Source organism: Pristis pectinata, chromosome 34, assembly GCF_009764475.1.
Source record: "Pristis pectinata isolate sPriPec2 chromosome 34, sPriPec2.1.pri, whole genome shotgun sequence".
NCBI classification, from domain to species: domain Eukaryota; kingdom Metazoa; phylum Chordata; class Chondrichthyes; order Rhinopristiformes; family Pristidae; genus Pristis; species Pristis pectinata.
The window spans coordinates 9720619-9747382 of record NC_067438.1 but is presented as its reverse complement, the minus strand read 5'-3'; the positions used below and the strand labels follow the sequence as shown (position 1 = coordinate 9747382).

At 49.7% G+C, this 26764-nt stretch overlaps 1 protein-coding gene across 4 annotated transcripts in view; it reads left to right on the top strand.

Moving 5' to 3' along the window:
• Positions 1 to 11546: 11546 nt before the first annotated feature.
• The window catches only part of LOC127585776 (uncharacterized), a 41421-nt gene continuing 26203 nt past the window's right edge, over positions 11547 to 26764 (top strand). Inside the window, exons 1-3 of one of the 4 annotated variants that reach the window (XM_052043462.1) lie at positions 11547 to 11645; positions 12654 to 12875; positions 24567 to 24684. In XM_052043462.1, the coding sequence (XP_051899422.1) occupies positions 24612 to 24684 (73 nt within the window). In that variant the 5' untranslated portion in view covers positions 11547 to 11645; positions 12654 to 12875; positions 24567 to 24611. The other 3 variants (XM_052043461.1, XM_052043463.1, XM_052043460.1) reach the window with 3 other exon arrangements.

Below are 26764 nucleotides of genomic sequence, written 5' to 3'. Positions count from 1 at the left end.
TAACTATAAAGCTCAACATCGAGCAGTACAAAGCAGCCCACGATCGGTGCTCCACACACCATTGGATTGTTGCACAATGGCTGCAGTTTGTATCGTCGACTGTGGTTACTTACCCAGGTCACTCCTCCAGCACTTCTTACACTCATGACTGTGTGGCCAGATTCTGCTTTAACTCCATCTACAAGTTTGCAGACGATACCACCGTAGTAGGCCGTATCTCAAAAAACAATGAGTTGGGGTACAGGAAGTAGATAGAGAGCTTAGTGGCATGGTATCATGACAACAACCTTTCGCTCAATGTCAACACAACAAAAGAGCTGGTCATTGACTTCAGGAAAGGGGGCGGTGTTCATGCACCTGTCTACCTCAAAGGTGCTGAGGTCGAGAGGGTTGAGAGCTCCAAGTTCCCGGGAGTGAACATCACCAATAGCTTGTCCTGGTCAAATGACATAGATGCCATAGCCAAGAAAGCTCACCAGTGCCTCTACTTCCTCAGGAGGCTAAAGGAATTTGGTATGTCCCCTTTATCACTCACCAACTTTTATCGATGCACCACAGAAAGCATCCCATCTGGATGCATCACGGTTTGGTACGGCAACTGCTCTGCCCAGGACCTGAAGAAACTGCAGAGAGTTGTGGACACAGCCCAGCACATCACGGAAACCAGCCTCCCCTCCATGGACTTTGCCTTTACCTCTTGCTGCCTTGGCGAAGCAGCCGGCATAATCAAAGACCTCACCCACCCGGGACATTCTCTCTTCTCTCCTCTTCCATCAGGTAGAAGATACAGGAGCCTGAGTGCACACACCACCAGGCTCAAGGACAGCTTCTACCTCACTGTGATAAGACTATACAACAGTTCCCTTATACAATAAGATGGACTCTGACCTCACGATCTACCTTGTTGTGACCTTGCAGCTTATTGCACTGCACTTTCTCTGTAGCTGTGACACTTTACTCTGTACAGTTATTGTTTTTACCTGTACTACATCAATGCACTCTGTACTAACTCAATGTAAATGCACTGGGTAATGAATTGACCTGTACGATTGGTATGCAAGACAAGTTTTTCACTGTACCTCGGTACAAGTGACAATCAGAGAGAGAGTAACACAGCACCACCTGCTGGTTCCACCCAAACTGCATCGAGTCACAGAACCACACAGCACAGAAACAGGCCCTTCGGCCCAACTCGTCCATGCCGACCAAGGTGCCCATCTGAGCCAGTTCCATTTGCCCAGGTTTGGCCAATACCGCCTGTCAACCCTTCCTATCCAGGTACTTATCCAAATGTCTTTAAAATGTTGTTATTGTACCTGCCACAACTACTTCCTCCGGCAGCTCGTTCCATATACCCACTGCCCTCTGTGTGAAGAAGTTGCCCCTCAGGTCTGTTTTAAATCTTTCCCCTCTCACCATAAACCTATGCTCTTCAGTTTTGGTTCCCTTTCCCTGGGCAAAAGACTGCGCATTCACCTTATCTATGCCCCTCATGATTTTATACACCTCTCTATTATAGGAAGGATAGGGAAGCGTTGGAAAGGCTGCAGAGGAGATTTACCAGGATGCTGAGAGAGTATGTATTATGAGGAGAGACTAAGGGAGCTACGGCTTTACTCTTTGGAGAGGAGGAGGATGACTGGAGACATGATAGGGGTGTACAAAATATTAAGAGGAATAGATAGAATGGACAGCCAGCACCTCTTTCCCAGGGCACCAATGCTCAATACAAGAGGACATAGCTTTAAGGTAATGGGTGGGAAGTTCAAGGGAGATATCAGAAGAAGGTTTTTTACCCAGAGAGTGGTTGGGGCATGGAATGTGCTGCCGGGGGCGGTGGTGGAGGCAGGTACGTTGGTCAAGTTCAAGAGATTACAAGATAAGCATATGGAGGAATTTAAAATAGATGGATATGTGGGAGGAAGGGGTTAGATAGTCTTAGGCGAGGTTTAAAGGGCCTGTATTGTGCTGTACTGTTCTATGTTCTATAAGGTCACCCCTTCATCTCCTATGTTCCAAAGAATAAAGTCCTAGCCTGCCTAACCTCTCCCTATAACTCAAGCCCTCAAGTCCTGACAACATTCTCCTAAATCTTCTTTCCAGTTTAATGACATCTCTCCATCACAGTGACCAAAACTGTACACAATACTCCAAGTGCGACCTCACCAACGTCTTGTACAGACATTGGTGAGGCTGCACTTGGAGTATTTTGAACAGTTTTGGTCACTATGATGGAAAGGTGTCATTAAACTGGAAAGAAGATTTAGGATACCATGCTGTAGATGGAATACCATTGTGATTTGGAATTATTTTGGAGGTCTAACTTCTAGAAATCCCTCCCCAACTGTGGCAGCGCCGTCGCGAGATGGACCTCAGCAAATCCAAAGGGCAGCTCACCCCCACCTTCAGAAGGGCAATTCAGGATGAGAAGCAACTGTGGGCCAGATCCGGGGAAATAAATATAAAAAAATTAAGATTCCTCCACACACCCTTGCGTAGGTGGGATTCTTGACAGTCGACTTCACTGAACAGTTGGCTGCAGAACACACAAGGCCATGACATTTATGGCATTGGTAGAGAAGTTCCAGAGTTATAGGGAGAGGTTGTCCAGGCTAGGACTTTATTCCTGGGAAGGTAAGAGACTGAGGGGTGACCTTATCAAGGTGTATAAAGTCATAAGGGGCATAGAAAGGGTGAATGCGCACAGTCTTTCTCCTAGGGTAGAGGAACTAAAAACCGGATGGTATAGTTTTAAGGTGAGAGGGGAAGGATTTAAAATAGACCTGAGGGGCAACTTTATCATACTGGTGGTCAGTATGTGGAACGAACTGAAGTGGTTGAGGCAGGAACATTAACAGCATTTAAAAGACATTTGGATAAGTCCCTGGATAGGAGGGGGTTTAGAGGGACATGGGCCAGACGCGGGCAAATGGGACCAGCTTTGGTGGGCACCATGGACGTTGGGCCGAAGGGCCTGTTTCCATGCCTCTGTTGCACGTGCTCGCCAACTTCACTCTCACGGCTGAACGGTTCTCCCTGGCTTGTTTCTGATGCCAGAGAACTGAACATAATGCTGTAAATGTCTGAGATTGCACAAAATGAGCCACAAGCCCCAGCACATGAATCACCTGATGCTAAAAAGTTGGTGACTCACTGCCATCAGGTTCTTGAACCAAACTGAAAACCTCTAACTCTACCTCAGACTATTTCTTTTGCTCTGTCGCAACTTGCACTGGTATTTTGTCATGTTTATTTTGGTGCATGTGTGAGTTAAAGCTAATTTTCATGGCATTTATACCCTGGGCATTTGTGCCCGTTACAATAAACGTGGAATCCAGCAGTTCTGTCTACCATTCAGTAAATAGAACTGAGTGGAGTGTGCCACTGGTATCCTGAACCTTGTTACTGGCCCTTTTCTGCACAGGTTCCTCTTTATCTGAATCACCCACGAGTTTGTACAATGTATGGAATCTCTCCCTGCATGTTTTAAGTTAAATAAATCCCAGCTTCACCAGCATTCCCAAAAAACTGATGATCACCCTTGCTGTTACCATCCTGTTCAATCCCTCTCTGATGACCTCCGACGGGCTCACGGTCTCAGGATTTGGGGATTGACATTTAGAACCGAGATCGGGAGAAACCTCTTCAGGTGGTGAACCTACGCAGTTCCCTGCCGCTGATGACCAAGCTATTAACTGTGTTCAAGAATTGGAGGGAGGTATATTTCTTAATACTAGAAAGATCAAGAGATTTGGAGAGAAGGCAGCAAATGAAGCCACGATCATGTTGAATCCTCCTGAGTCTGTATTTTTTTGTGTTTCTCTGACAGAGCTGAGCACTTGCCTTCAGAGCTTCAGGAGTTCTGGAGGAACCTGGAACACGGAACATAGAACAGTACGGGACAGGACTAGGCCCTTCAGCCCACGATGCCTGTGCTGACCATGATACCAATCCAAACTAATCCCATCTGCCTGCACATGACCCACACCCCTCCACTCCCTGTCTGTTCATGCGCCTGTCTAAATGCCTCTTAACTGTTGCGGTTGTATCTGTTTTACCACCTCCTCTGGCAGCACATTCCAGGCACCCACCACTCCCTGTATAAGAAGCCTGTCCCGTAAATCTCCTTTAAACTTAAAGTCAACGAACTTGTTTAATTAGTTGAATTAAACTACTTTAACTACTAGTTTAGTTAGTTCGGCACAACATTGTGTCTGTATTGTTCTGTGTTACTTGGCACCAAAGCCGGTGAAATGCTGTGAAAAGCGACTGCAATCATTTTTCAGCTGAGTCATTCAGCACGATGACAGGCTGTTTGGCCCAGCCAGTCAGTGCTAACCATCAACCACCTACTCGCACCGTTCCCATTTCATTCCCGCACATTCCCATCAAATTCCCCCCCCCCACCCAGATTCTATCCCTCACCCACACACTAGGGGCAATTTACATGATGCTCTGAGCCCGTGATGCTGCTGCAAGTAAGTTTTTCATTGCATCTGTGCACACATGGACTTGTGGGTATGACAACAAACTGAACTTTGACTTTTGACCACAAGAAGTGACTTTGTTTTTCTTTGCACAGATCCACTGAGTATTTTGATCATTTCCTGTTTGTCTTGCCCGTGCTTTGCTAAATCTACAATATTCGTTTCAAATTCCTGGAAGAGGATTCAACTTCAAAGGAAGCCCTCCCCTGACAGCCAATTCACCCCTGCAGCCTTTTGAGAATTTGTTTTTATTAATCTCTCTGCCATTCAGACCGATTTACAAACCCTTAAAATTCAAGTAAATATTTCCAAGATTGAAATTCCTACAAATTCATAAAACTTTCATTAACAATTAAAAATCTAATATTGGTCAAAAGACTTGTCTCTGCTAAAAGTCCAATAGTCAAAGTCAAACTCAAGTTTATTGTCATATGCACAAACAGGAACGGTAGTGTAGCGGTCAGCGTAACGCTATTACAGCACCTGCGACCCGGGTTTAATTCCAGCCGCTGGCTGTAAGGAGTTTGTTCTCCCCGTGCCAGTGTGGGTTTCCTCCGGGTACTCCAGTTTCCTCCCACATTCACCCTCTCGCCTTAATGCTCTGACCTCCAGTATTTGACATTTCCACCCTGGGTAAAAGGACTCTGATTGTCTGAGATAAAAAGTGCAACCTCAAAGATTGTAAAGTCTGGTTTTGTGGAATAAAGCAGGTTAAAGTGCAGTTTGTGAAAGGTGTAGGAGTGTTTCAGTTTCCTGTGGTATTGGGATAAGATCTGGGCCGTGGGGCCTCATCAATTTGGAAAGGATGGACCTCAATAGAACTGGCACATTACCCACTCTACCCAGGTACTGATCCATCCCAGACAGGAAATGGTTCCTCGATATCGGAACCATCTGGGTTTGCACAATATATGGGATATCCCCTTGCGTATTCATTGTTTAAAGTTGAATAAATCCCATCTAGACCAGCCCCACTAAACTGAAGATCACTCTCACTGGTACAATGCTGGTATTTCCTGCACATACTTCATGACTAAAGTAGATCTCTGAAATTAAGAAAATACAGTCAGCCTCCATGTGAAGGTGTTCTTGCTAATAGGGTTCCCTTACATTCTGCTCATTATACTCTGGGCAGATTTATAAGATAAGACATCTTTATCAGACACACGGTTCATCCCCAGCAGCTGTGCAACAGAGGATTCTCTGATCTACGGGCTTTTCCTGGGGACACACACAGAGACGGACATCAACTGCTGCTGGAAGGTCATCAACTCGGTGAAAGACGCCTTTTGGTCTGCCTGAAACTTGTTGGTCTTCCAGCACTGAGAGATGTCCATAAGGGAATGCTGCCGGCTGGCACATTCCAGGCTGCAGGAGTACATGCTGAGGGACGCAATGAAGCTGGGTCCAGCCAACGCAAAGGCAAGGTGGGGAAGGATGACAGTTTAGGGTTCTTCTGCCACAGGAGAGGGAGGGGTGGGGTCAGGCGAGGAAGCCCCTGAAATATTGTAAATATAGGATTGGGGTAGCATCCCAGGGAGCCACACGAGTGGCATCGGTGCTGTGAGTTTTTATAAAAAGGTAACACTACATGAATATAAAGGTTTGCATGATTTATTGTTGTATATAGTTTGTTTTTTATGATGAATAAAGTTTATTTTGGAATAATAAAAAAAATCTGTCATATGTACATCGAAACACACAGTGAAATGCATCTTTTGCGTAGAGTGTTCTGGGGGCAGCCCGCAAGTGTCGCCACGCTTCCGGCGCCAAAGTAGCATGCCCACAACTTCCTAACCTGTACGTCTTTGGAATGTGGGAGGAAATCGGAGCACCTGGAGCAAACCCACACAGACACAGGGTGAACGTACAAACTCCTTACAGACAGCGGCTGGAATTGAACCCGGGTCACTGACACTGTAATAGCATTACGCTAACTGCTACACTACCGTGCCTCCCCAGTTGGGAGAGCTTGGGAAATTAAACCAGAGCAGGACTTACACAGTGAATGACAGGACCCTGGGGATTGTTATAGAACAGAAGGACCTAGGAGTATCAGTACATAGACTATTGTTTATTGACTACAGCTCTACCTTCAATACCATAATTCCAAGCAAACTTATCTCCAGACTCTGAGACCTGGAACTCAACACCTTCCTCTGTAACTGGATCCTTGACTTCCTGACCAACAGACCGCAATCAGTGAGGATAGGCAGCAACACCTCCAGCACGATTATTCTCAACACTGGTGCCCCACAAGGCTGCGTCCTCAGCCCCCTACTCTACTCGCTAGACACTCACGACTGCATAGGAGTGAACATCACCAATAGCCTGTCCCGGTCCAACCACGGCCAAGAAAGCTCACCAGCACTTCTACATCCTCAGGAGGCTAAAGAGATTTGGCATGTCCCCTTTGACACTCACCAAATTTTATAAATGCATCACAGGAAGCATCCTATCTGGATGCATCACAGCTTGGTATGGCAACTGCTCTGCCTGAGACCGCAAGAAACTGAAGAGAGTTTTGGATACAGCTCAGCACATCACAGAAACCAGCCTCCCCTCCATGGACTCTGACTGCACTTCTTGCTGCCTCGGTAAAGTAGCCAGCATAATCAAAGACCCCACTCACCTTGGACGTTCTCACTTCTCCCCCCTCCCATCAGGCAGAAGATACAAAAGCCTGAAAGCACGTATGACCAGGCTCAAGGACAGCTTCTATCCCACTGTTATAAGGCTATTGAATGGCTCCCCAGTACAATAAGATGGACTCGTGACTTCACAATGTACCTCATTATGGCCTTGCACCTCATTGTCTGCCTGCACTGCACTTTCTCTGTAACTGTAACACTTTACTCTGCATTCTGTTGTTGTTTTCCCTTGTACTACCTCAATGCACTGATGCGATGTGATGTGATGATCTGTATGGATAGAACATAGAACAGTACAGCACAGGAACAGGCCCTTTGGCCCACTATGTTGGGTCTGGGGCATATGTATGTGTGAGTGTGTGAGTGTGGGATATATGTACGGGAATGTTGGTGTGGGGGTTGTGTGTGGGTAAGGGGGATATGGATATGGGGGTGTGTGTGGGTATGTGTGTGGGTGTGTGGGGGTTTATGTGTGTTGGTGTGGGAGTGTATGGGTATGTGTGGGTGTGGGGGTGTATGAGGGGTATGTGTGTGGGGTGTGTGGGTGTGGGGGTATGTGTGTGGGGGTGTGTATGGGGTATGTGTGTGGGGGTTATGTGTGTGTGTGGGGGGGTATGTGTGTGGGGGTATGTGTGTGGGTGCGTGCGGGGGATATGTGTGGGGGGATATGTGTGTGGGTGTGTGTGGGGAGTATGTGTGTGGGAGTGTGTGGGGATTTATGTGTGTGTGTGGGTGTGTGGGGGTATGTGTGTGGGGGTGTGTGTGGGGGTATGTGTGTGGGTGTGTGTGGGGGTATGTGTGTGCGGGTGTGAGGGTGCGGGAGTATGTGTATGGGTGTGTGTGGGGGTATGTATGTGGGTGTGTGTGGGGGTGTATGTGTGGGTGTGCGAGGGTGTGGGGGTATTTGTGTGTGGGTATGTGTGTGGGGTTGTGTGGGTGTGTGGGTATGTGTGTGGGGGTATGTGTGTGGGGGTGCGAGGGTGGGGGGTATGTGTGTGTGTGGGGGTATATATGTGGGTGTGTGTGGGGGTATGTGTGTGGGTGTGTGTGGGGGGTATGTGTGTGTTGGGGTATGTGTGGGGTTGCGATGGTGTGGGGTATGCATGTGGGGATGTGTGGGTGTTGGGGTTTATGAGGGGTATGTGTGTGGGGTGTGTGGGTGTGCGGGTATGTGTGTGGGTGTGTGTCTGGGGTATGTGTGTGGGGGTTATGTGTGTGTGTGGGGTATGTGTGTGGGGGTGTGATGGTGTGGGGGTATGTGTGTGGATGCGTGCGGGGGATATGTGTGTGTGGGGGTATGCCTGTGTGTGTGGGGTGTATGTGGGGGGTATGTGCGCGTGAGTGGTATGTGTTTGGGTGTGTGTGGGGGGTATATGTGTGGGGATGCGAGTGTGTGGGGGTATTTGTGTGTGGGTATGAGTGTGGGGTTGTGTGTGGGGGTGTGAGGGTGTGGGGTGTATGTGTGTGTTGGGGGTATGTGTGTGGGGTTGTGAGGGTGTGGGGTTTGTGTGTGGGTATGCGTGGGCGTGGGGGTGTATGAGGGTAATGTGTGTGAGGTGTGTGGGTGTGGGAGTATGTGTGTGGGGGTGTGTGTGGGGGTGTGTGTGGGGTATGTGTGTGGCAGTTATGTGTGTGTGTGTGTGGGGGTGTGTGTGGGGGGGTTTGTGGGGGGTATGTGTGTGGGGTGTGATGGTGTGGGGTATGTGTGTGGGTGCGTGCGGGGGATATGTGTGTGTGGGGGGGTATGTGTGGGGGGTATGTGTGTGGGGGTGCGATGGTGTGGGGGGTATGTGTGTGGGTGCGTGCGGGGGATATGTGTGTGTGGGGGGGTATGTGTGTGGGTGTGTGTGGGGAGTACGTGTGTGGGTGTGTGTGGCGGAGTTTGTGTGTGGGTGTGTGTGGGGAGTATGTGTGTGGGTGTGTGTGGGGATTTATGTGTGTGTGGGTGTGTGGGGGGTATGTGTGTAAGGGTGTGAGGGTGTGGGCGAATGTGTGTGGGTGTGTGTGGGGGGCGTGTGTGTGTGTGGGTGTATGTGGGGGGTATGTGCGCGTTGGGGATATGTGTGTGGGTGTGTGTGGGGGGTATATGTGTGGGGGTGCGAGGGTGTGCTGGTGTTTGTGTGGGGGTATGTGTGTGGGGTTGTGTGTGGTGGTGCAGGGTGTGTGGGTATGTGTGTGGGGGTATGTGTGTGGGGGTGTGATGGTGGGGGGTATGTGTGTGGGGGTGTGAGGGTGTGGGGGTATGTGTATGGGTGTGTGTGGGGGTATGTATGTTCGTGTGTGTGGGGGGTATGTGTGTGGGTGTGTGTGGGGGGCATGTGTGTGTTGGGGGTATGTGTGTGGGGTTTTGAGGGTGTGAGGTATGCGTGTGGGGATGCGTGGGTGTTGGGTTTATGAGGGGTATGTGTGTGGGGTACGTGGGTGTGGGGGTATGTGTGTGGGTGTGTGTCTGGGGTATGTGTGTGGGGGTTATGTGTGTGTGTGGGGGGTATTTGTGTGGGGGTGTGATGGTGTGGGGGTATGTGTAAGGGTGCGTGCGGAGGATATGTGTGTGTGGGGGTATGTCTGTGTGTGTGGGGTGTGTGTGGGGGATATGTGCGCGTGGGTGGTATGTGTTTGGGTGTGTGTGGGGGGTATATGTGTGGGGGTGCGAGGGTGTGGGGGGTATTTGTGAGTGGGTATGTGTGGGGTTGTGTGTGGGGGTGCGGGGGTGTGTGGGTATGTGTGTGGGGGTATGTGTGTGGGGGTGCAAGGGTGGGGGGTAGTTGTGTGGGGGTGTGAGGGTGTGGGGGTATGTGTGTGGGTGTGTGTGGGGCTATGTATGTGGGTGTGTGTGGGGGGTATGTGTGTGTTGGGGGTATGTGTGTGGGGTTGCGAGGGTGTGGGGTATGTGTGTGGGGATGCGTGGGTGTGGAGATGTATTAGGGGTATTGTGTGGGTGTGGGGGTATGTGTGTGGGGGTGTGTGTGGGGTATGTGTGTGGGGGTTATCTGTGTGTGTGTGGGGGGTATGTGTGTGGGGGTGTGATGGTGTGGGGTATGTGTGTGGGTGCATGCAGGGGATATGTGTGTGTGGGGGTATGTGTGTGGGTGTGTGTGGGGAGTATGTGTGGTGAGTATGTGTGGGGGTATGTGTGTGGGGGGTATGTGCGCGTGAGGGGTATGTGTGTGGGGGTGCGAGGGTGTGGGGGTATTTGTGTGGGGGAATGTGTGTGGGGTTGTGTGTGGGTGTGTGAGGGTGTGTGGGTATGTATGTGGGTGTGTGTGGGGGTTGTATGTGTGGGGGTGCGAGGGTGTGGGGGTATTTGTGTGTGGGTATGTGTGTGGGGTTGTGTGTGGGGGTGCGATGGTGTGTGGGTATGTGTGTGGGTGTATGTGTGTGGGGGTGCGAGGGTGGGGGGTATGTGTGTGGGGGTGTGAGGGTGTGGGGTTTTTTGTTTGTGGGTATGAGTGTGGGGTTGTGTGTGGGGGTGCGAGGGTTTGTGGGTATGTGTGTGGGGGTATGTGTGTGGGGGTGCGAGTGTGGGGGGGTAGTTGTGTGGGGGTGTGAGGGTGTGGGGTATGTGTGTGGGTATGCGTGGGTGTGGGGGTGTATGAGGGTTATGTGTGTGAGGTGTGTGGGTGTGGGGGTATGTGTGTGGGGGTGTGTGTGGGGTATGTGTGTGGTGGTTATGTGTGTGTGTATGGGGGGTATGTGTGGGGGGTATGTGTGTGGGGGTGTGATGGTGTGGGGTATGTGTGTGGGTCCATGCGGGGGATATGTGTGTGTGGGGGGTATGTGTGTGGGTGGGTGTGGGGGAGTTTGTGTGTGGGTGTGTGTGGGGGAGTTTGTGTGTGGGTGTGTGGGGGGTATGTGTGTGGGGGTGTGAGGGTGTGGGGGTGTGTGGGTGTGTGTGGGGGGTATGTGTGTGTGTGTGGGGTGTATGTGGGGGGTATGTGCGCTGGTGTGTGGGGGGTATATGTGTGGGGGTGCGAGGGTGTGCTGGTGTTTTTCTGGGGGTATGTGTGTGGGGTTGTGTGTGGGGTGCGAGGGTATGTGGGTATGGGTGTGGGGGTATGTGTGGGGGTGCGAGTGTGGGGGTCTATGTGTGTGGGGGTGTGAGGGTGTGGGGGTATGTGTGTGGGTGTGTGTGGGGTTAATGATGTGGGTGTGTGTGCGGGGTATACGTGTGGGAGTGCGAGGATGTGGGGGTATTTGTGTGTGGGTGTGTGTGGGGGTGCGAGGGTGTGTGGCTATGTGTGTTGGGGTGTGAGGGTGTAGGGTTATGTGTGTGGGTGTGTGTGGGGGGTATGTGTGTGTTGGGGGTCTGTGTGTGGGGTGCGACGGTGTGTGGGTGTGAGGGTGTGGGGATGTGTGGGCTGGATATAAAACTGCCCTGGTGGTGGGAGGCAGAGGGTGGTAGCGGTGGGTGATTTCCTGTCTGGAGCCTGTGACGAGCGTTGCGTCGCAGGATCTCTGCCCGGTCCTTCACTGTTCAATGTCCCTGTCGGTTGTTCTGGGAGAGAACGTAAGTGGCGTGACCAGTGAGTTTGCTGTTGACTCCAAAGCTGGTGATATAATGTACGTGGAGAAGGTTGTCTCAGGTTACACCAGGGTCAAGTACGGTGGAGAAGGTTGTCTCAGGTTACACCAGGGTCAAGTACGGTGGAGAAGGTTGTCTCAGGTTACACCAGGGTCAAGTACGGTGGAGAAGGTTGTCTCAGGTTACACCAGGGTCAAGTACGGTGGAGAAGGTTGTCTCAGGTTACACCAGGGTCAAGTACGGTGGAGAAGGTTGTCTCAGGTTACACCAGGGTCAAGTACGGTGGAGAAGGTTGTCTCAGGTTACACCAGGGTCAAGTACGGTGGAGAAGGTTGTCTCAGGTTACACCAGGGTCAAGTACGGTGGAGAAGGTTGTCTCAGGTTACACCAGGGTCGAGGTCAACTGGGAAAGTGGGCAAGGGAATGGCAGCTGGAATTTAACACAGCCCAGTGTGAAGTGATGCATTTGGGGGTTAAAGCAGGGCTGGACGTCCAGAGCAGGACCTTGGGTTGTTATTGACCTGCAAGACCTTGGTGAGCTGGAGTTCTGAGGGGAGACTTGAGAGGCTGGGGCTGTTTTACCTGCAGCAAAGGAGGCTGAAGGGTGACCTTGCAGAGGTTTATAACATCAGGAGGGGCATGGATAGGGTAAGTCACAGAGGGGAAAGATTTCAAGGGGACCTGAGGGGCAAGTTTTTCACGCAGTGGGTGGTGTGTGTGTGGAACGAGCTGCCAGTGCGAGTGGTAGAGGTTGGTACAATTACGACATTTAAAGGGCATTTGGACCGGTCAGCGGGTCTGGACCAAGCGCAGGCAAATGGGGTGAGGTACACAGGCAGTGTGGTGGGTATGGACGTGCTGGGGCTCTTTTCGGTGCTGTGTAACTGAATCCAACCCAGAAAGGCTGTTGACCCGTGCGAGGGTGCACGTCAGATCCGCTGCTTGTTATGGTGGTTAAGTAATGGGAAAATCCCGAACATTTCTCTCACACAGAATAAGGAGAGCCATACTAAACTGTTATCCGAGAGATAAACATCACCCGTGACAGTACTTCCTATACTGAACTGCCTCAGGGCATTGCAGTTCTAGTACAGGACACGTGCGGAAGAGACGCGATTGAAACGACGACATGGAAGCGGAACATTAAAGTTTGTTATTGACCAGGGCACCCAGTTATCGCCGGTGGGTTCTGCTCCGCACCTTCCGCCTTTCTGGGTGAGTTTGTCAGCAGCCAATTCCCGTCCTGGGACGGTTTGGCGATTCTGTTTCGGTTTATGTGCGTGTGTGTTTGAAAGTGTGCGTGTGCATGGGGGGAGTGCGTGTGTGGGGGCGAGGAGTGTGTGTTTATGTGTGGGTGAGAGTGTGTGTACGTGCGTTTGTGTGTGTGTTTGAAATATTTAAATGAAAATGATGTAAATATACAAATAATCCTCTTCAGAAAGTACTTCAAAAGTAGTTAAACCGACACCGGGATTTAGAATAAAACAGACAGGGAACCTGTGAGGGTCGGAAGCTGTGCAAGTCTTTGCAAACTTGTTGTGGGTTGTTTGTAGAATGCCCCATTTTGTTCACCATCGCCCCTGAGAGCCAACGGCCCTATTTAAAACACCTGTGCCGAAGTCACTGCTGACACTTGTGTGGAGAGTTGGCGATGCCGCAGGGGAGATTGGCTTGTACAGTGGCAGCTCAGGGTGTGGCAGGTTTTGCTGCTGATCTACTTTTCAGATCTCACCGGCCCGCACTGGGATCTCCGCTTCTCCTGTACGGTTGCAGAGGTCGATCCCGCGCCTGGGGCTGGGGTGGCGGGGAGCGACCCAAGGAAATGGCTCGGGATGTACCGACGCCCCTCCAGGCACCACTCGCTGCAGAGCTGCACCGTGTCTCGGCGAGTATCCGCGTTGTTACAGCCGCCCGGTGCTTCTGGTTAAGGCTACAAGCGGAGAAGTGAGACAGGGCTACAGTAAGGAGGGAGGCGACCGCCTGTTCCATCCCCTTCGCTGCTTAGATCTTGGGCAGGGTCACCCACAATCACAGAGTTTAAAATAGATGGTTAGCATAGATGGACAGAAGGGCATGCGTGGACGCGATGGGCCGAATGCACTGCGATGAGGCTAGAAGTACCGGCAGGTCAGATCACATCTGTGGACTTGTTTAATTAGTTCGATTAAACTACTAGTTTAATTAGTTCGGCACAATATTGTGGTACTTGGCACCAAAGCCAGTAAAACGCTTTGAAAAGTGACTGCTTTCATTTTCGAGGTGAGTCATTCAGTACGGGAACAGGCCCTTCGGCCCAGCCAGTCAGTGCTAACCATCGACCACCTACTTGCACAGTTGCCATTTCATTCTCCCACATTCCCAGCAAATCCCCCCCCCCCCCCCCAGATTCTATCCCTCACCCACACACTAGGGGCAATTTACATGATGCTCTGAGCCTGTGATGCTGCTGCAAGTAAGTTTTGCATTGCACCTGTGCACACATGGACTTGTGCAGATGACAATCAACTGGACTTTGACCTTGCAGTGGTCGATGACTATAGGCAATAACTTTGTTTTTCTTTGCACAGAACCCCCCGAGTATTTTGATCACTTCCTGTTTGTCTTGGCCATGTTTTGCTGTTTATAGTATTAGTTTCGAGTTCCTAGAAGAGAACTCGGAACTTCAGAGGAAGCCCTCCCCTGACAGCCAATTCACTCTGGCAGCCTTTTGAGAATTTGTTTTTATTAATCTCTCTGCCATTCAGACCAATTTACAAACCCTTAAAATTGGAGTAAATATTTCCAAAATTGAATTTCTTACAAATTCATAAAACTTTCACTAACAATTAAAAATCTAATATTGGTCAAAAGACTTGTTTCTGCTAAAAGCCCAATAATTGAAGTCAAATTTGAGTTTATTGTCATAGGCATGGTAGTGTAGCAGTTAGCTTAATGCTATTACGGTGCCAGTGATCCAGGTTCAATTCCGGCCACTTTGTTCTCCCCTTTTCCTCCCACATTCCAAAGACATATGGGTTAGGAAGTTGTGGGCATGTTACTTTGGTGCCAGAAGCGTGGCAACACTTTGCGGGCTGCCCCCAGCACATTCTGAGTAATGCAAAAAGATGCATTGCACTGTGTGTTTTTATGTACGTGACTAATAAAGATATCTTAATCTTTATGCACAGGTGTAATGAAAAACTTACTTGCAGCAGCACCACAGATACAGAGCATCATATAAGCAGCATTCACAAGAAAAACATAAATAATGCACAATTTTTATAAGAAAGAACACAATTAGAGCAAAAAAAAGTCAATTTTAGTGCAAAGTGATCACAGTGTTGCTGTACTGAGGTTGTGATTAGGGTTGTTCAGGTTGGTTCAAGAACCGAATGGTTGAAGGGAAGTAGCTGTTCTTGAACCTGGTGGTGTGGGACTTCAGGCTTCTGTACCTCCTGCCCGATGGTAGCTGTGAGAAGATGGCATAGCCCATACAGTGGGGATCTTTGATGATGGATGTTGCCTTCTTGAGGCAGCAGCTCCTGTAGACACTACCAATGGTGGGGAGGGATGTGCCCGGGATGTATCGGGCTGAGTCCACTACTCTCTGCAGCTTCTTGTGTTCCTGTGCATTCGAATTGCCGCCCCAGACCATGGTGGAACTGGTCAGGATACTTCCAACAGTACATCTGTAGAAGTTTGTTAGAGTGTTTGGTGACGTGCTGAACCTCCTAAGAAAGGCACGAAAACATACACGTGAATTAGTAATGGAAGTCAACCATTCAGCACCTTGAACCTACTCCACCATTGAATAAGATCACTGCTGATCTGATTATAACCTAAGTCCACACTCCTTGTTTACCCTGTGTAACATTTCATGCCCTTGCCTGAGGCCAGGTCCCCCAAAGAAACATTCTGCTCTGTTATGATAAGAGTGAAACAGAGGAAATGATTTCCAAGATATGTTCAAACCTTACTTCATAAAGTGCAATTCTTGGGAATTCCTGCTCAATGCATCTCAAAGTGGAGGAAGGGAATTCATCAGAAGCCCAGTATAACTTAATATTACAGCCTAGCCATACTTCCATTTAAATATAGACACAACAGACTACAGAAACTGTAATCTCTGCAGAACATACAGTATGTTGGATGGGTTTGTAGTTCAATGGAAGAATGTGTGCTTTGTATGACTGAGGTCCCAGCTACAATCCCTGCCACCCACGCACTGGTGACTAAATTAACAGCTTTATTTGACCTTTCAAAATAAAGTTATTTTAAAACTAAAGCACACAAATGAAAGTTGGGGCATGAGAGAGACTGCAGATGCTGGAAATCTGGAGCAACACCAAAACAAAACACACGAAGTGGAGTCCCGCAGATAAAGACCAGAAAAAAAAGAGTTCGATACAGAATATCTTATCTTAATGAAATGATCTGTATGAATGGCATGCAAAACAAAGTTTTTCATTGTACCTTGGTACATGTGACAATAATAAATCAATTTACGAATTTAAAGCTCCCTCTACACTGTCCCATCACACACTCCCAGGGCAGGGACAGCACAGGTTAGACACAGAGTAAAGCTCCCTCTACACTGTCCTGTCACACACTCCTAGGGCAGGGACAGTGCAGGAGTCTACCCCTTTACACTGGGGACCTGGGCTGGAGAGTGCTGTTGGTGCGGAGTTAAAGATTCACAAGATCACAAGACAAGGGAGCAGAAGCAGGCCATTTGGCCCATCGAGTCTGCTCCAAGGAAAGGGAAATAGAAATGAGAAATGGGGAATGCGGGAAAAAAAACTATTCTAATCCCAATTTCCGGCCTTATCCCCATATCCCTTGATATCCTGACTATTTAGATATCTATCTCCTCCTTGAACGCCCCCACTGATCTGGCCTCCACTGCTGTACGTGGCAAGGAGTTCCACAAATTCACCATCCTCTGGCTAAAGAAATTTTTCCTCATCTCTGTTTTGAAACTGTACCCTCTAATTGTACCCTCTAACCAGAGATTGTGCCCTCTGGTCCTGGACTCACCCACCAAGGGAAACAGCCTAGCCACATTTACTCTGTCCTTTCCTGTCAATATCTTAAATGTCGCTGTGAGGTCAAGGTTTTCCGGGAGAAGGCTTGGAGGGTGTGGACTAGGCCACAGGCTTCAGGCAGGGCAGTTGCTGGGGCCCTGTGGGCTGGGGTAGAGGCAGAGAGGAGGGTGGTGGGTGTTCCCACACTTGGAGAGAACGAGGAACCTCTGGCTAGAGGTTGGGGGAAGAGGATGAGGTTGAGATGAATGAAAGCTGTTGGGTCTGTGAGGTAGTTTTGGGAGGGGCAACAGAGATGGGGGTGACTGAGGGAGGATGCACTAGAACAGTGTGGTCGGAGGTGGTGAGGGAAGAGGTTGTGGATACACTCACGGCTGTGTGCGTCGTCCGGTTGTCAGAATATGTGTTGAGGATGTTGGTGGTGGGGGTGGGGGGGGGGGGCCTGGGCACTTAGTTATTGTCACATTAACCAAGGTACAGTGAAAAGCTTTAGTTTTGCACGCCATCCGGGCAGATCAGCCCACGCACGAGGTCATCAAGGTTGTACAAATGGAAAACAGAATGCAGAATAAGGTGTCGCAGTTACTGACAAAGTGCAATGCAGGCAGACAATAAGGTAAAGGGCCATGACAAGGTAGATTGAGAGATCAAGAGTTCATCTTTACCATACGAGAGGTCCGTTCAATAGTCTTGTATCAGTGGGATAGAAGCTGTCTTTGAGCCTGGTGGTACGTGTTCTCAAGCTTTTGTATCTTCTGCCCGATGGGAGGGGGGAGAAGAGAGAGTGAGCGGGTTCTAGCTTGTTGAAAAGTTTCTCAAAAACCGTTTCGAATTCACAGCTAGTCTCTGTTCCAGGAAGTTGCATGTCTGTCATCTTCCACTTCCAGAGTCAGAGAGTCATAGGGCAATACCGCACAGGTACAGGTCCTTCAGCCCAACCAGTCCATGCCAACCATGGTGCCCACCCAGCTAGTCCTAATTTCCTGCATCCCAGTTCTTCATGTGTTTCTTAAATGATACGATTATACCTGCCTCAAACACGTCCTCTGGCAGAGTTTAAAGGACTCGAGACACTAAGTCTTACCCAATCTCTGTCAATGGCTCTAAGGGAGCCCATGTTCAAGGCAGCCTGCCACCTTCCAGCATGCATAGGTTTCTGGGCCAATAAGCTAAGTGCTAGAGGAACTCAACGGGTCAGACAGCATCTGTGGAGGGAAATTTTATTTTATTTCAAAAAACAACTTTATACGTAAAATAAAATACATATGAAGGAAAAACAAAGTGCAAAACCCTTTAGTGTCATTTGGTCAATACATTTAGTAGTGTTAACACTTTATCTTTTTAACCACAGCACCATTGCCACTCATGTGGCCCCCTGGAGTGATTCCCCCTTTCATTGTTTGAGGGGCTTCCCCACCCGACTCAGTCCCTCCACGTGCTGTAGCAGAAGGAGCCCAGACTGTGGTCCGTCCCCACAGAGCCTTTGCATTGGCTGCACCGAGCTACAGTGCGTCCCTCAGCATGGACTCCCACAGCCTGGAATGTTCCAGTCAGGAGCATTCCCCTACGGACATCTCGCTGTGCTGGAAGACCAACAAGGATGCAGTTGCAGAGGGAGGTGTTGAGTCCCAGGTCTCAGAGTTTGGTGATGTGTTTGCTTGGCATTATAGTATTGAAGGTGGAGCTGTAGTCAATAAACAATAGTCTAACATAGGTGCCTTTACTGTCCAGATGCTCCAGAGATGAGTGTAGGGCCAGGGAGATGGCGTCTGCTGTAGACCTGTTTTGGCGGTAGGGGAATTGCAGTGGGTCGAGGTTTTCCAGGAGGCTGGAGTTGATGCGTGCCATGACCAGCCTGTCAAAGCACTTCATGATGGTGGATGGCAGAGCCACCGGTCGGTGGTCATTAAGACATGTTAACTTGTTTTTCTTCGCTACTGGGATGATAGTCATCTTTTTAAAACAGGTGGGAACCTGAGATTGAAGCAGGGAGGGGTTAAAAATGTCTGCAAATACTCCCGCCAGCTGATCAGCATGGCCAGGGACACCATCCGGACCAGATGCTTTCCTCATGTTCACTCTCCGGAAGACTGATCTTACGTCCTCAACGGTGACCATTGGAGGCTGTCAGGGTGGGTGGTGACAAACCAATCCCCTTCTGTTCAAACCTGCATTGAATGTGTTAGGCTCATTGGGAAGGGATGCGCTGTTGTTTGCGATGCTGTCCGGCTTCGTTTTGTAGCCCGTTATAGCATGTAAACCCTGCCCTAACTGATGGCTGGTCTGGGACTCTTATTCTGAACTGATATTGTCTCCTGGCATCTCTGATAGCTTAATGGAGGTAGTATCTTGATTTCTTGTACAGGTCAGGGTCATCTGACTTGAATGCAGCAGTCCTCGACTTCGGTAGGGAGTGGATCTCCCGGTTCATCCATGGTTTCCTGTTTGGGAACACCCGCATTGTCCTCTTTAGTACACTGTCCTCAACACACTTGCTAATAAAGTCTGTGATGGTGGTGACATACTCATATAGGCTGGCAGCTGAGTCTTTGAATATGGACCAGTCCACTGACTCAAAGCAGTCACTTAGGAGCTCATCTGTTTACTCAGACCAGCACTGCACGACTTTCTGTACCGGATCCTCCTGTTTCAGTTTCTGTTGAATGCAGGGAGGAGGAGCACAGCCTGGTGGTCTGACTTGCCAAAGTTGGGTGGGGTGAGAGAGAGAGGACAGGAAAGTGCTTGGCTGAGGAGAAGGGTGTGGGCAAGGGAGTGAGTGTCACAGCAGGCTGAGAGTTTCTGGAGGGAGAGTCAAGGGGAAAAAACTGCATTTAGAACTGAACATATATTATCTTACAGTTTCTGAAAGACCATCTTTTCTTTATCTCAAAAATAAACTTTATTCATAATAAAAAGTACATGCACAGGAAGAAACATTGCAAAAAAACAAAAAAACCCTTAACATTCATGGTTGTTACATTCAGTAGTGTAAAACCTTGCTTTCACGTCTTGTGTCAGATCCTTCCTGCATGGTCGGAACATCAGTCCCAGTGCGCGCTGCCCCCAGGAGGTCGCCCACCTCTCTGCGGGCTGTGGGTTTGCGAGGAGGGTGTGGTGAAAGATGCAAGGGTTCTTGTCACAGTTCATCTCCAGCAGCTGCATAACAGAGGATTCTCTGATCTACGGGCTGTTCCCGGGGACACACACAGAGACGGACATCAACTGCTGCTGGAAGGTCACTAACTCGGTGAAAGACGCCCTTTGGTCTGCCCGAAACTTGTTGGTCTCCCAGCACTGCGAGATGTCCGTAGGGGAATGCTGCCGGCTGGCACATTCCAGGCTGCAGGAGTACGTGCTGAGAGACGCACTGAAGCTGGGTGCAGCCATCGCAAGGGCTCGGTGGGTAAGGACAACAGTTTAGGGTTCTTCTGCCACAGGAGAGGGAAGGGCGGGGTCAGGCAAGAAAGCCCCTTAAATATTGTAAATACAGGACTGGGTAGCCCCCAGGGAGCCACACGAGTGGCATCAGTGCTGTGTTTTTTATATAAAAAAGTAACACTAATGAATGATCTGTACAAGAATGTAAAGGCCTGCACTGCTTTATTATTGTATATAGTTTGTCTTTTATTATGAATAAAGTTTATTTTGGTTTTTAAAAATTCATGAAGTTAAACTTTGTAACAACCTTCTGGACTTGTGCTGTCTCCTTCAAAGACTTGTACAAATACAAATCCAGTTTTCTCTGTAGCTGCAACTTCTTCAGTGTTGTACCAAGAAAACAGTAAACCGGTGATTGGATTGTAGAAGTGTAAGGAAGAGTACATGGGAAAGGGTGCTGCCTTCATAGCTGGACTTTGATTCAGTGCTCAGGTGCTCAGGTGACTGTGTTAAATCGTGTGTGTGTGTGTGTGTGTGTGTGTGTGTGTGTGTGTAAGTACAAAAGTCCCTTTGGTGACTCACTCAGGTCCAGTTTGAAAAAGCAGGAAGTGAAAGGTTCCATGTTGGCCATTGCAACCTGCAGAGCTGAGGGAGAGCCACACTGTCAGTGGAGCCCTTCAGATGAGATGTGAAACCAAGGCCTGATCTGCCCCCAGAGGTGGATGCAGAGCTCCTATGGCCCCATTTTGAAGGTCAGAGTGTTCTGGCACTCTGGCCATCAATCAACATCACCTTATAAAGAAAGATTACCTGGTACACAAACTGGACCTGATGGAAGTTTACAAAGTTATGGGAGGCCTAGATGGGGTAGTTGTCTTTTTCCCAGGGTGGAAATGTCAAATACTGGAGGGCATGGGTTTAAGGCGAGGGGGGGAAAGTTTAAAGGAGATGTGAAGTTGTTTTTTACTCAGAGAGTGGTGGGTGCCTGGAACAGGCTGCCAGGGGTGGTGGTGGAAGCAGATACGATAGGGGCGTTTAAGAGGCATTTAGACAGACACTTTTAGAACGGGCAGGGAGTTGAAGGGATACGGACCACGTGCAGGCAGATGGGATTAGTTCAGTTGGGCATCATTAGCTTGGGTAGTTCTGCCCAACATCGCAGGCAGATGGGATTAGTTATATTGGCATTGTGGTTGGCACAGACATTGTGGGCCGAAGGGCCTGTTCCTGTGCTGTACTGTTCGATGTTCTAACAGTTTATGTCACTTTGAAATGGACCCATGATGTTGCTTTAACACCACTGAGAAGCTGGAAAGCATTTTCAGTGCTGTGTCATCACCCTCGGTGATGTCTGCACACAAACAGGCTGTCCTGTCCAGGCCAGGTACCACACTTCCATCAGTGGGAGTCCGCCAGCCCCCCACCCTCCCTCCTCTTCTCCGACGCTCCCTCGAGATGGAGGAGGAGCTGCTTCCCATGGGGTTCTGAGGAGCAAAAGGTGCCTGTGCACGGAGGCGAGGTTGCCGTTGAGTATCGGTGAAGGCAGGCGGACTCAACAGAGCGGGCTCTTGGCCCAGGGGCTGAGGACTGCCCACATGATAGGAGGCCAGGTGCCGTTGTACAGGGAAAGCAGCCAACATAATCCAAGGCTCCTCCCACCCTGCTCACTCTCTCTTCTCCCCTCCCATTGGGCAGAAGATACAAAAGCTTGAGAACACGTACCACCAACCTCAAGGAGAGCTTCTATCCCACTGATACAAGACTATTGAATGGACCTCTTGTACGGTAAAGATGATCTCTCAATCTACCTCGTCATGGCCCCTCACCTTATTGTCTGCCTGCACTGCACTTTGTCAGTAACTACGACACCTTATTCTGCATTCTGTTTTCCATTTGTACTACCTCAATGACCTCGTGCGTGGGCTGATCTGCCTGGATGGCATGCAAAACAAAAGCTTTTCACTGTACCTCAGCTAATGTGACAATAACCAAGTGCCAAGGCCCCCCCACCCACATCCTCGACACATATTCTGCCACAACCGGACGACACACACAGCCGTGAGTGTGCCCACAACCTCTTCCTTCCCTCACCGCCTCCGACCACAATGTTCTAGTGCATCCTCCCTCAGTCACCCCCATCTCTGTTGCCCCTCCCAAAACTACCTCACAGACCCAACAGCTTTCATCCATCTCAATCTCATCCTCTTCCTCTCAGTTCTTCCCCCACCCTCCAGCCGGAGGTTCCTCTTTCTCTCCGTGTGGGAACACCCACCGACGGCAGCCACTCCCCTCCTCTCTGTCTCTGCCTCTACCCCAGCCCACAGGGCCCCAGCAACTGCCCTGCCCGAAGCCTACGACCTAGTCCAAGCCTTCTCCCGGGAAACCTTGGGAGAATCTTAAACTCTGCACCGACAGCATTCTCCAGCCCAGGTCCCCAGTGTAAAGGGGTAGACTCCTGCACTGTCTCTGACCTTTTTATTTTACAAAACACAATCTACAATACTACAAAACTGCAACAAACAGAGACAATGACAGTGACTAAACACAGTCACTAACAGAACTAAACTAAATTAAATTAAAATATCCCCATCCCTACCAAGGATGGCATTTATCCCCACCGCCACCACCCCCCCCCCCCCCCGGTGCCCAATGGTCCTGAAACACCTCCATGGTATCCGTGGACACCGCATATTCCCTCTCCACAGCTACCCGGGCACGGACATAACCCCGGAACATCTCCAGGCAGTCCGCCCGGGCAGCGCTTTCTGCTACCCGCTTGCAGGACCCACGAATAGCCACCTTAGCTAGCCCCAGGAGCAAGTTCACCAGGATATCCTCAGCCCTCCTCGCCCCCCTCCTTACTGGATGTCCACAGATGAACAGGTGGGGACTAAAGTGCAGCCAGAAGGCGAGGAGCAGCCCCCGCAGATATGCAGAAAGGGGCTGCAACCTCACACACTCCATGTACATGTGGTACACGGTCTCCTCCAGCCCACGGAAGTGACAGTCGGCTGGGAGATCCACGCACAAGCTGAGAAACTTATTACAGGGCACCGCTCTGTGCAGCAGCCTCCACCCCAGGTCTCTCGATGTACGTGGGAAGTACACCCCCGTAAAGGGACTTCCACTGGAGAACTGTCCCTGCCCTGGGAATGTGTGACGGGACAGTGTAGAGGGAGCTTCACTCTGTGTCTAACCTGTGCTGTCCCTGCCCTGGGAGTGTGTGACGGGACAGTGCAGAGTGAGCTTCACTCTGTGTCTAACCTGTGCTGTCCCTGCCCTGGGATTGTGTGAGATGGGACAGTGTAGAGCGAGTTTTACTCAAAAGGTCCACAAAAGCGTTTAAATTAATCAAGGTCATCAGTGTGTAGACAGCAGGGATTGAACCTGGGACCTCACACACACAAAACACAGACTCTCCCACTAAGCTACATCCCAGTTCAGCACATGACCTGCAGAGATTACAGTATCTGTAGTCTGTTGTGTCTACGTTTAAATGGTGGTAGGGCTGGACTGTAATATTAATTTATACTGGGCTTCTGATCAAAGCTCTTCCTCCACTTTGAGATGCATTGAGCCAGGGTTCCCGGGAATCACACTTTATGAAGTAACATTTGAACACATCTTTAAAATCATTTCCTCTGTTTAACTCTGATCAGTATTGGTATTGGTTTATTATTGTCACTTGTACCGAGGTACAGTGAAAAACTTGTCTTGCAAACCGATCGTACAGGTCAATTCATTACACAGTGCAGTTACATTGAGTTAGTACAGAGTAAATTGAGGTAGTACAGGTAAAAACAAAAACAGTACAGAGTAAAGTGTCACAGCTACAGAGGAAGTGCAGTGCAGGTAGATATTAAGGTGCAAGGTCACAACAAGGTAGATTGTGAGGTCAAGAGTCCATCTCACCGCATAAGGGAACCGTTCAAAGGTCTTATCACAGTGGGATAGAAGCTGTCCTTGAGCCTGGTGGTATGTACTCTCAGGCTCCTGTATCTTCTGCCTGATGGGAGAGGGGAGATGAGAGAATGACCCGGGTGGGTGGGGTCTTTGATTATGCTGGCTGCTTCACCAAGGCAGCGAGGGGTGTAGACAGAGTCCGTGGAGGGGAGGCTGGTTTCCGTGATGTGCTGGAAACCAGCCTCCCCTCCATGGACTCTGTCATAACAGAGCTCACAGCAGAGTGTCTGTGTAGGGACAGGGGTGAAACATTACACAGGGTAAGGAGGAGTGTGGACTTGAGGTTATCATCAGATTGGCACAGATATTGTGGGCAGAAGGGCCTGTTTCCCTGTGCTGTAATCTTCCGTGGTGAGCCAGATGCCGCTTGTGGGATCTTGCTGTGCTCAATTGGCAGCAATGGATCCTAATTACCAACTGTGAATGGATTTTAAATTAACTCGCCATAAAATGCTCCAGGGATGCTGTGACATGTGAAAGGCATCACGTTCCAAACCCGATGTGCTATCTTTCGGCCGCCTCTAACTTGTACTTTTATCCACAGCATCCAGAACTCATCTGGTCTTCGAGATTTGCTGTTCCTCAAGTGATGTGTCGTACAGAGGCAATTTACAGCTTGTTTCTCATGGCCCTTGTGTGGATTTTATCCAAAGCGAGCACAAGTGAGTACTGGTCTGGAGGTGCTTGAAAGTGGATGTGAAACTGGGCCATGCCGTCGCTTTCTCCTGAATGTCAAGGGTGCCAGTGTGTTTCCACTTTTAAATATGAGGCACATATCTTTTATCCGGAGCTAAAGACAAAAAACGCTGGAGGAACTCTGTGGAGGGAAATGGACGGTCGAGGTTTCGGGTCGAGACCCTTCACCTGGACTGAAAGCTAGAGGGGAGGTAGAGAGGTGAAGTGGGAGGGGTGGCAGGTGACGGGGGGATCCAGGTGAGGAGGGGGTGACAGACAGATGGAGGAGGGGAGAGTGGGAATGACGACAGAGGCCAGTAGGTGGTAGGTGGAGGCAATGCCGGGCTGCAGATGATGGAAGGGACAGGGAAGGGAAGGGCGGAACATGGAACAAAGGGAGTGTGGGTGATCAGGTGGGAATAGTGGGAGGAGTGTGTGGGTGATGAACAGAGCACCCCCCCCCCCCCCTTCACCACCGGGGCACTGCGACTAGTGCCTTCGACAAAATGCTTCCATGACACCTTCTTCCTCATCCTCAGTGGATGTGGAGGCCAATCTCCTGGTAACACCACCAGCCGCAGGTTCACCTCCAGGATACACTCCACTGTTCCCAAATCTCTGTGCCCAAGACCATCGCTGCTGTGGTTCACCCCTCACCTTCTCCAAGCCAACTCTGGGTAATTGGTGAATGCTGATCTCAGTGAGGGGCCTGTTTGTGTGTTGACTCCAGGACTAACTGCTTGAGATCTGCTGTCATAGTGAGGTACAGCACAGAAAGAGGCCCTTCAGCCCATCAAGTCTGTGCTGACCATCAACTAACCATTACCTACAATAGGATACAGTAGCACTGGAGGCAGTCCATAGGAGATTCACCAGGCTAACTCCTGGGATGAGCGGGTTGTCCTATCAAAAGGGACCCGACAGGTTGGGTCTGCATTCCTTGGGGGGGTGACATTCAAACATAAAAGGCCCTAAGGAGACTTGACAGTGTAGATGTTGAGATGTTTTCACTGGCAGGAGAATCACATCCGTAGTGATAATCAACAGGAAGTTATGTTAACCACTCTTGCACTGGGCTTTCCAAATCCCTGCCCTTGTTTTATTTCAAAACTATACTTTATTCATGATATATAATTGCCACTTATCTTTCTTTATATTCAGTCCACCATCAATTCAATACATTCACTCACAATATGGATAAGATAAGATTTCTTTATTAGTCACATGCACATCGAAACACACAGTGAAATGCATCTTTTGTGTAGAGTGTTCTGAGGGCAGCCCGCAAGTGTCGCCACGCTTCCAGCGCCAACATAACATGCTCACAGCTCCCTAACCCATATGTCTTTGGATTGTGGGAGGAAACCGGAGCACCCGGAGGAAACCCACACAGACACGAGGAGAACGTAAAACTCCTTACAGACAGCGGCCGGAATTGAACCCGGGTCACTGGCACTGTAACAATGCACCCATGAATTGTCTGAGAGGCTGTTACAGAGGACCCAGTCCCTCAGTGATAACTGGCGGCAGGAGCCAAGACTGTGGTCATTCCCCACTGAGCCCTTGCGTTGGCTGCACCCAGCTTCAGTCCACCCCTCAGCACGTACTCCCGCAGCCTAGAATGTGCCAATCGGCAGCGTTCCCTTATGGACATCTCGCTGTGCTTTAAGACCAAGTTTCAGGCAGAACAAAGGGCATCCTTCACCAAGTTGATGACCCTCCAGCAGCACCTGATGTCTGTCTCGGTGTGTGTCCCCAGGAACAGCCTGGAGATCAGAGAGTCCTCTGGTGCTGGGGATGAACCGGGACACGGAGCCTTGCATCCTTCTCCAGACCTCCTTTGCAAACGACATTTCCAATTTCAAAAATAAATGTTAGTCATAAAAATATCTACAGAAAAGACAATACAATCAGCAGGTCTTTTCTGTAAATTTGTGGTGTCGTGAAATCAATACACTTATTGAGCCACCAAACCAATACATTCTATTTACAAAGCAGCAGTGCCACTCATGTGGCCTCTTTGAACAATAGACCTTCAAGTGTTTGTGCAGCTGTTACAAAGGACAC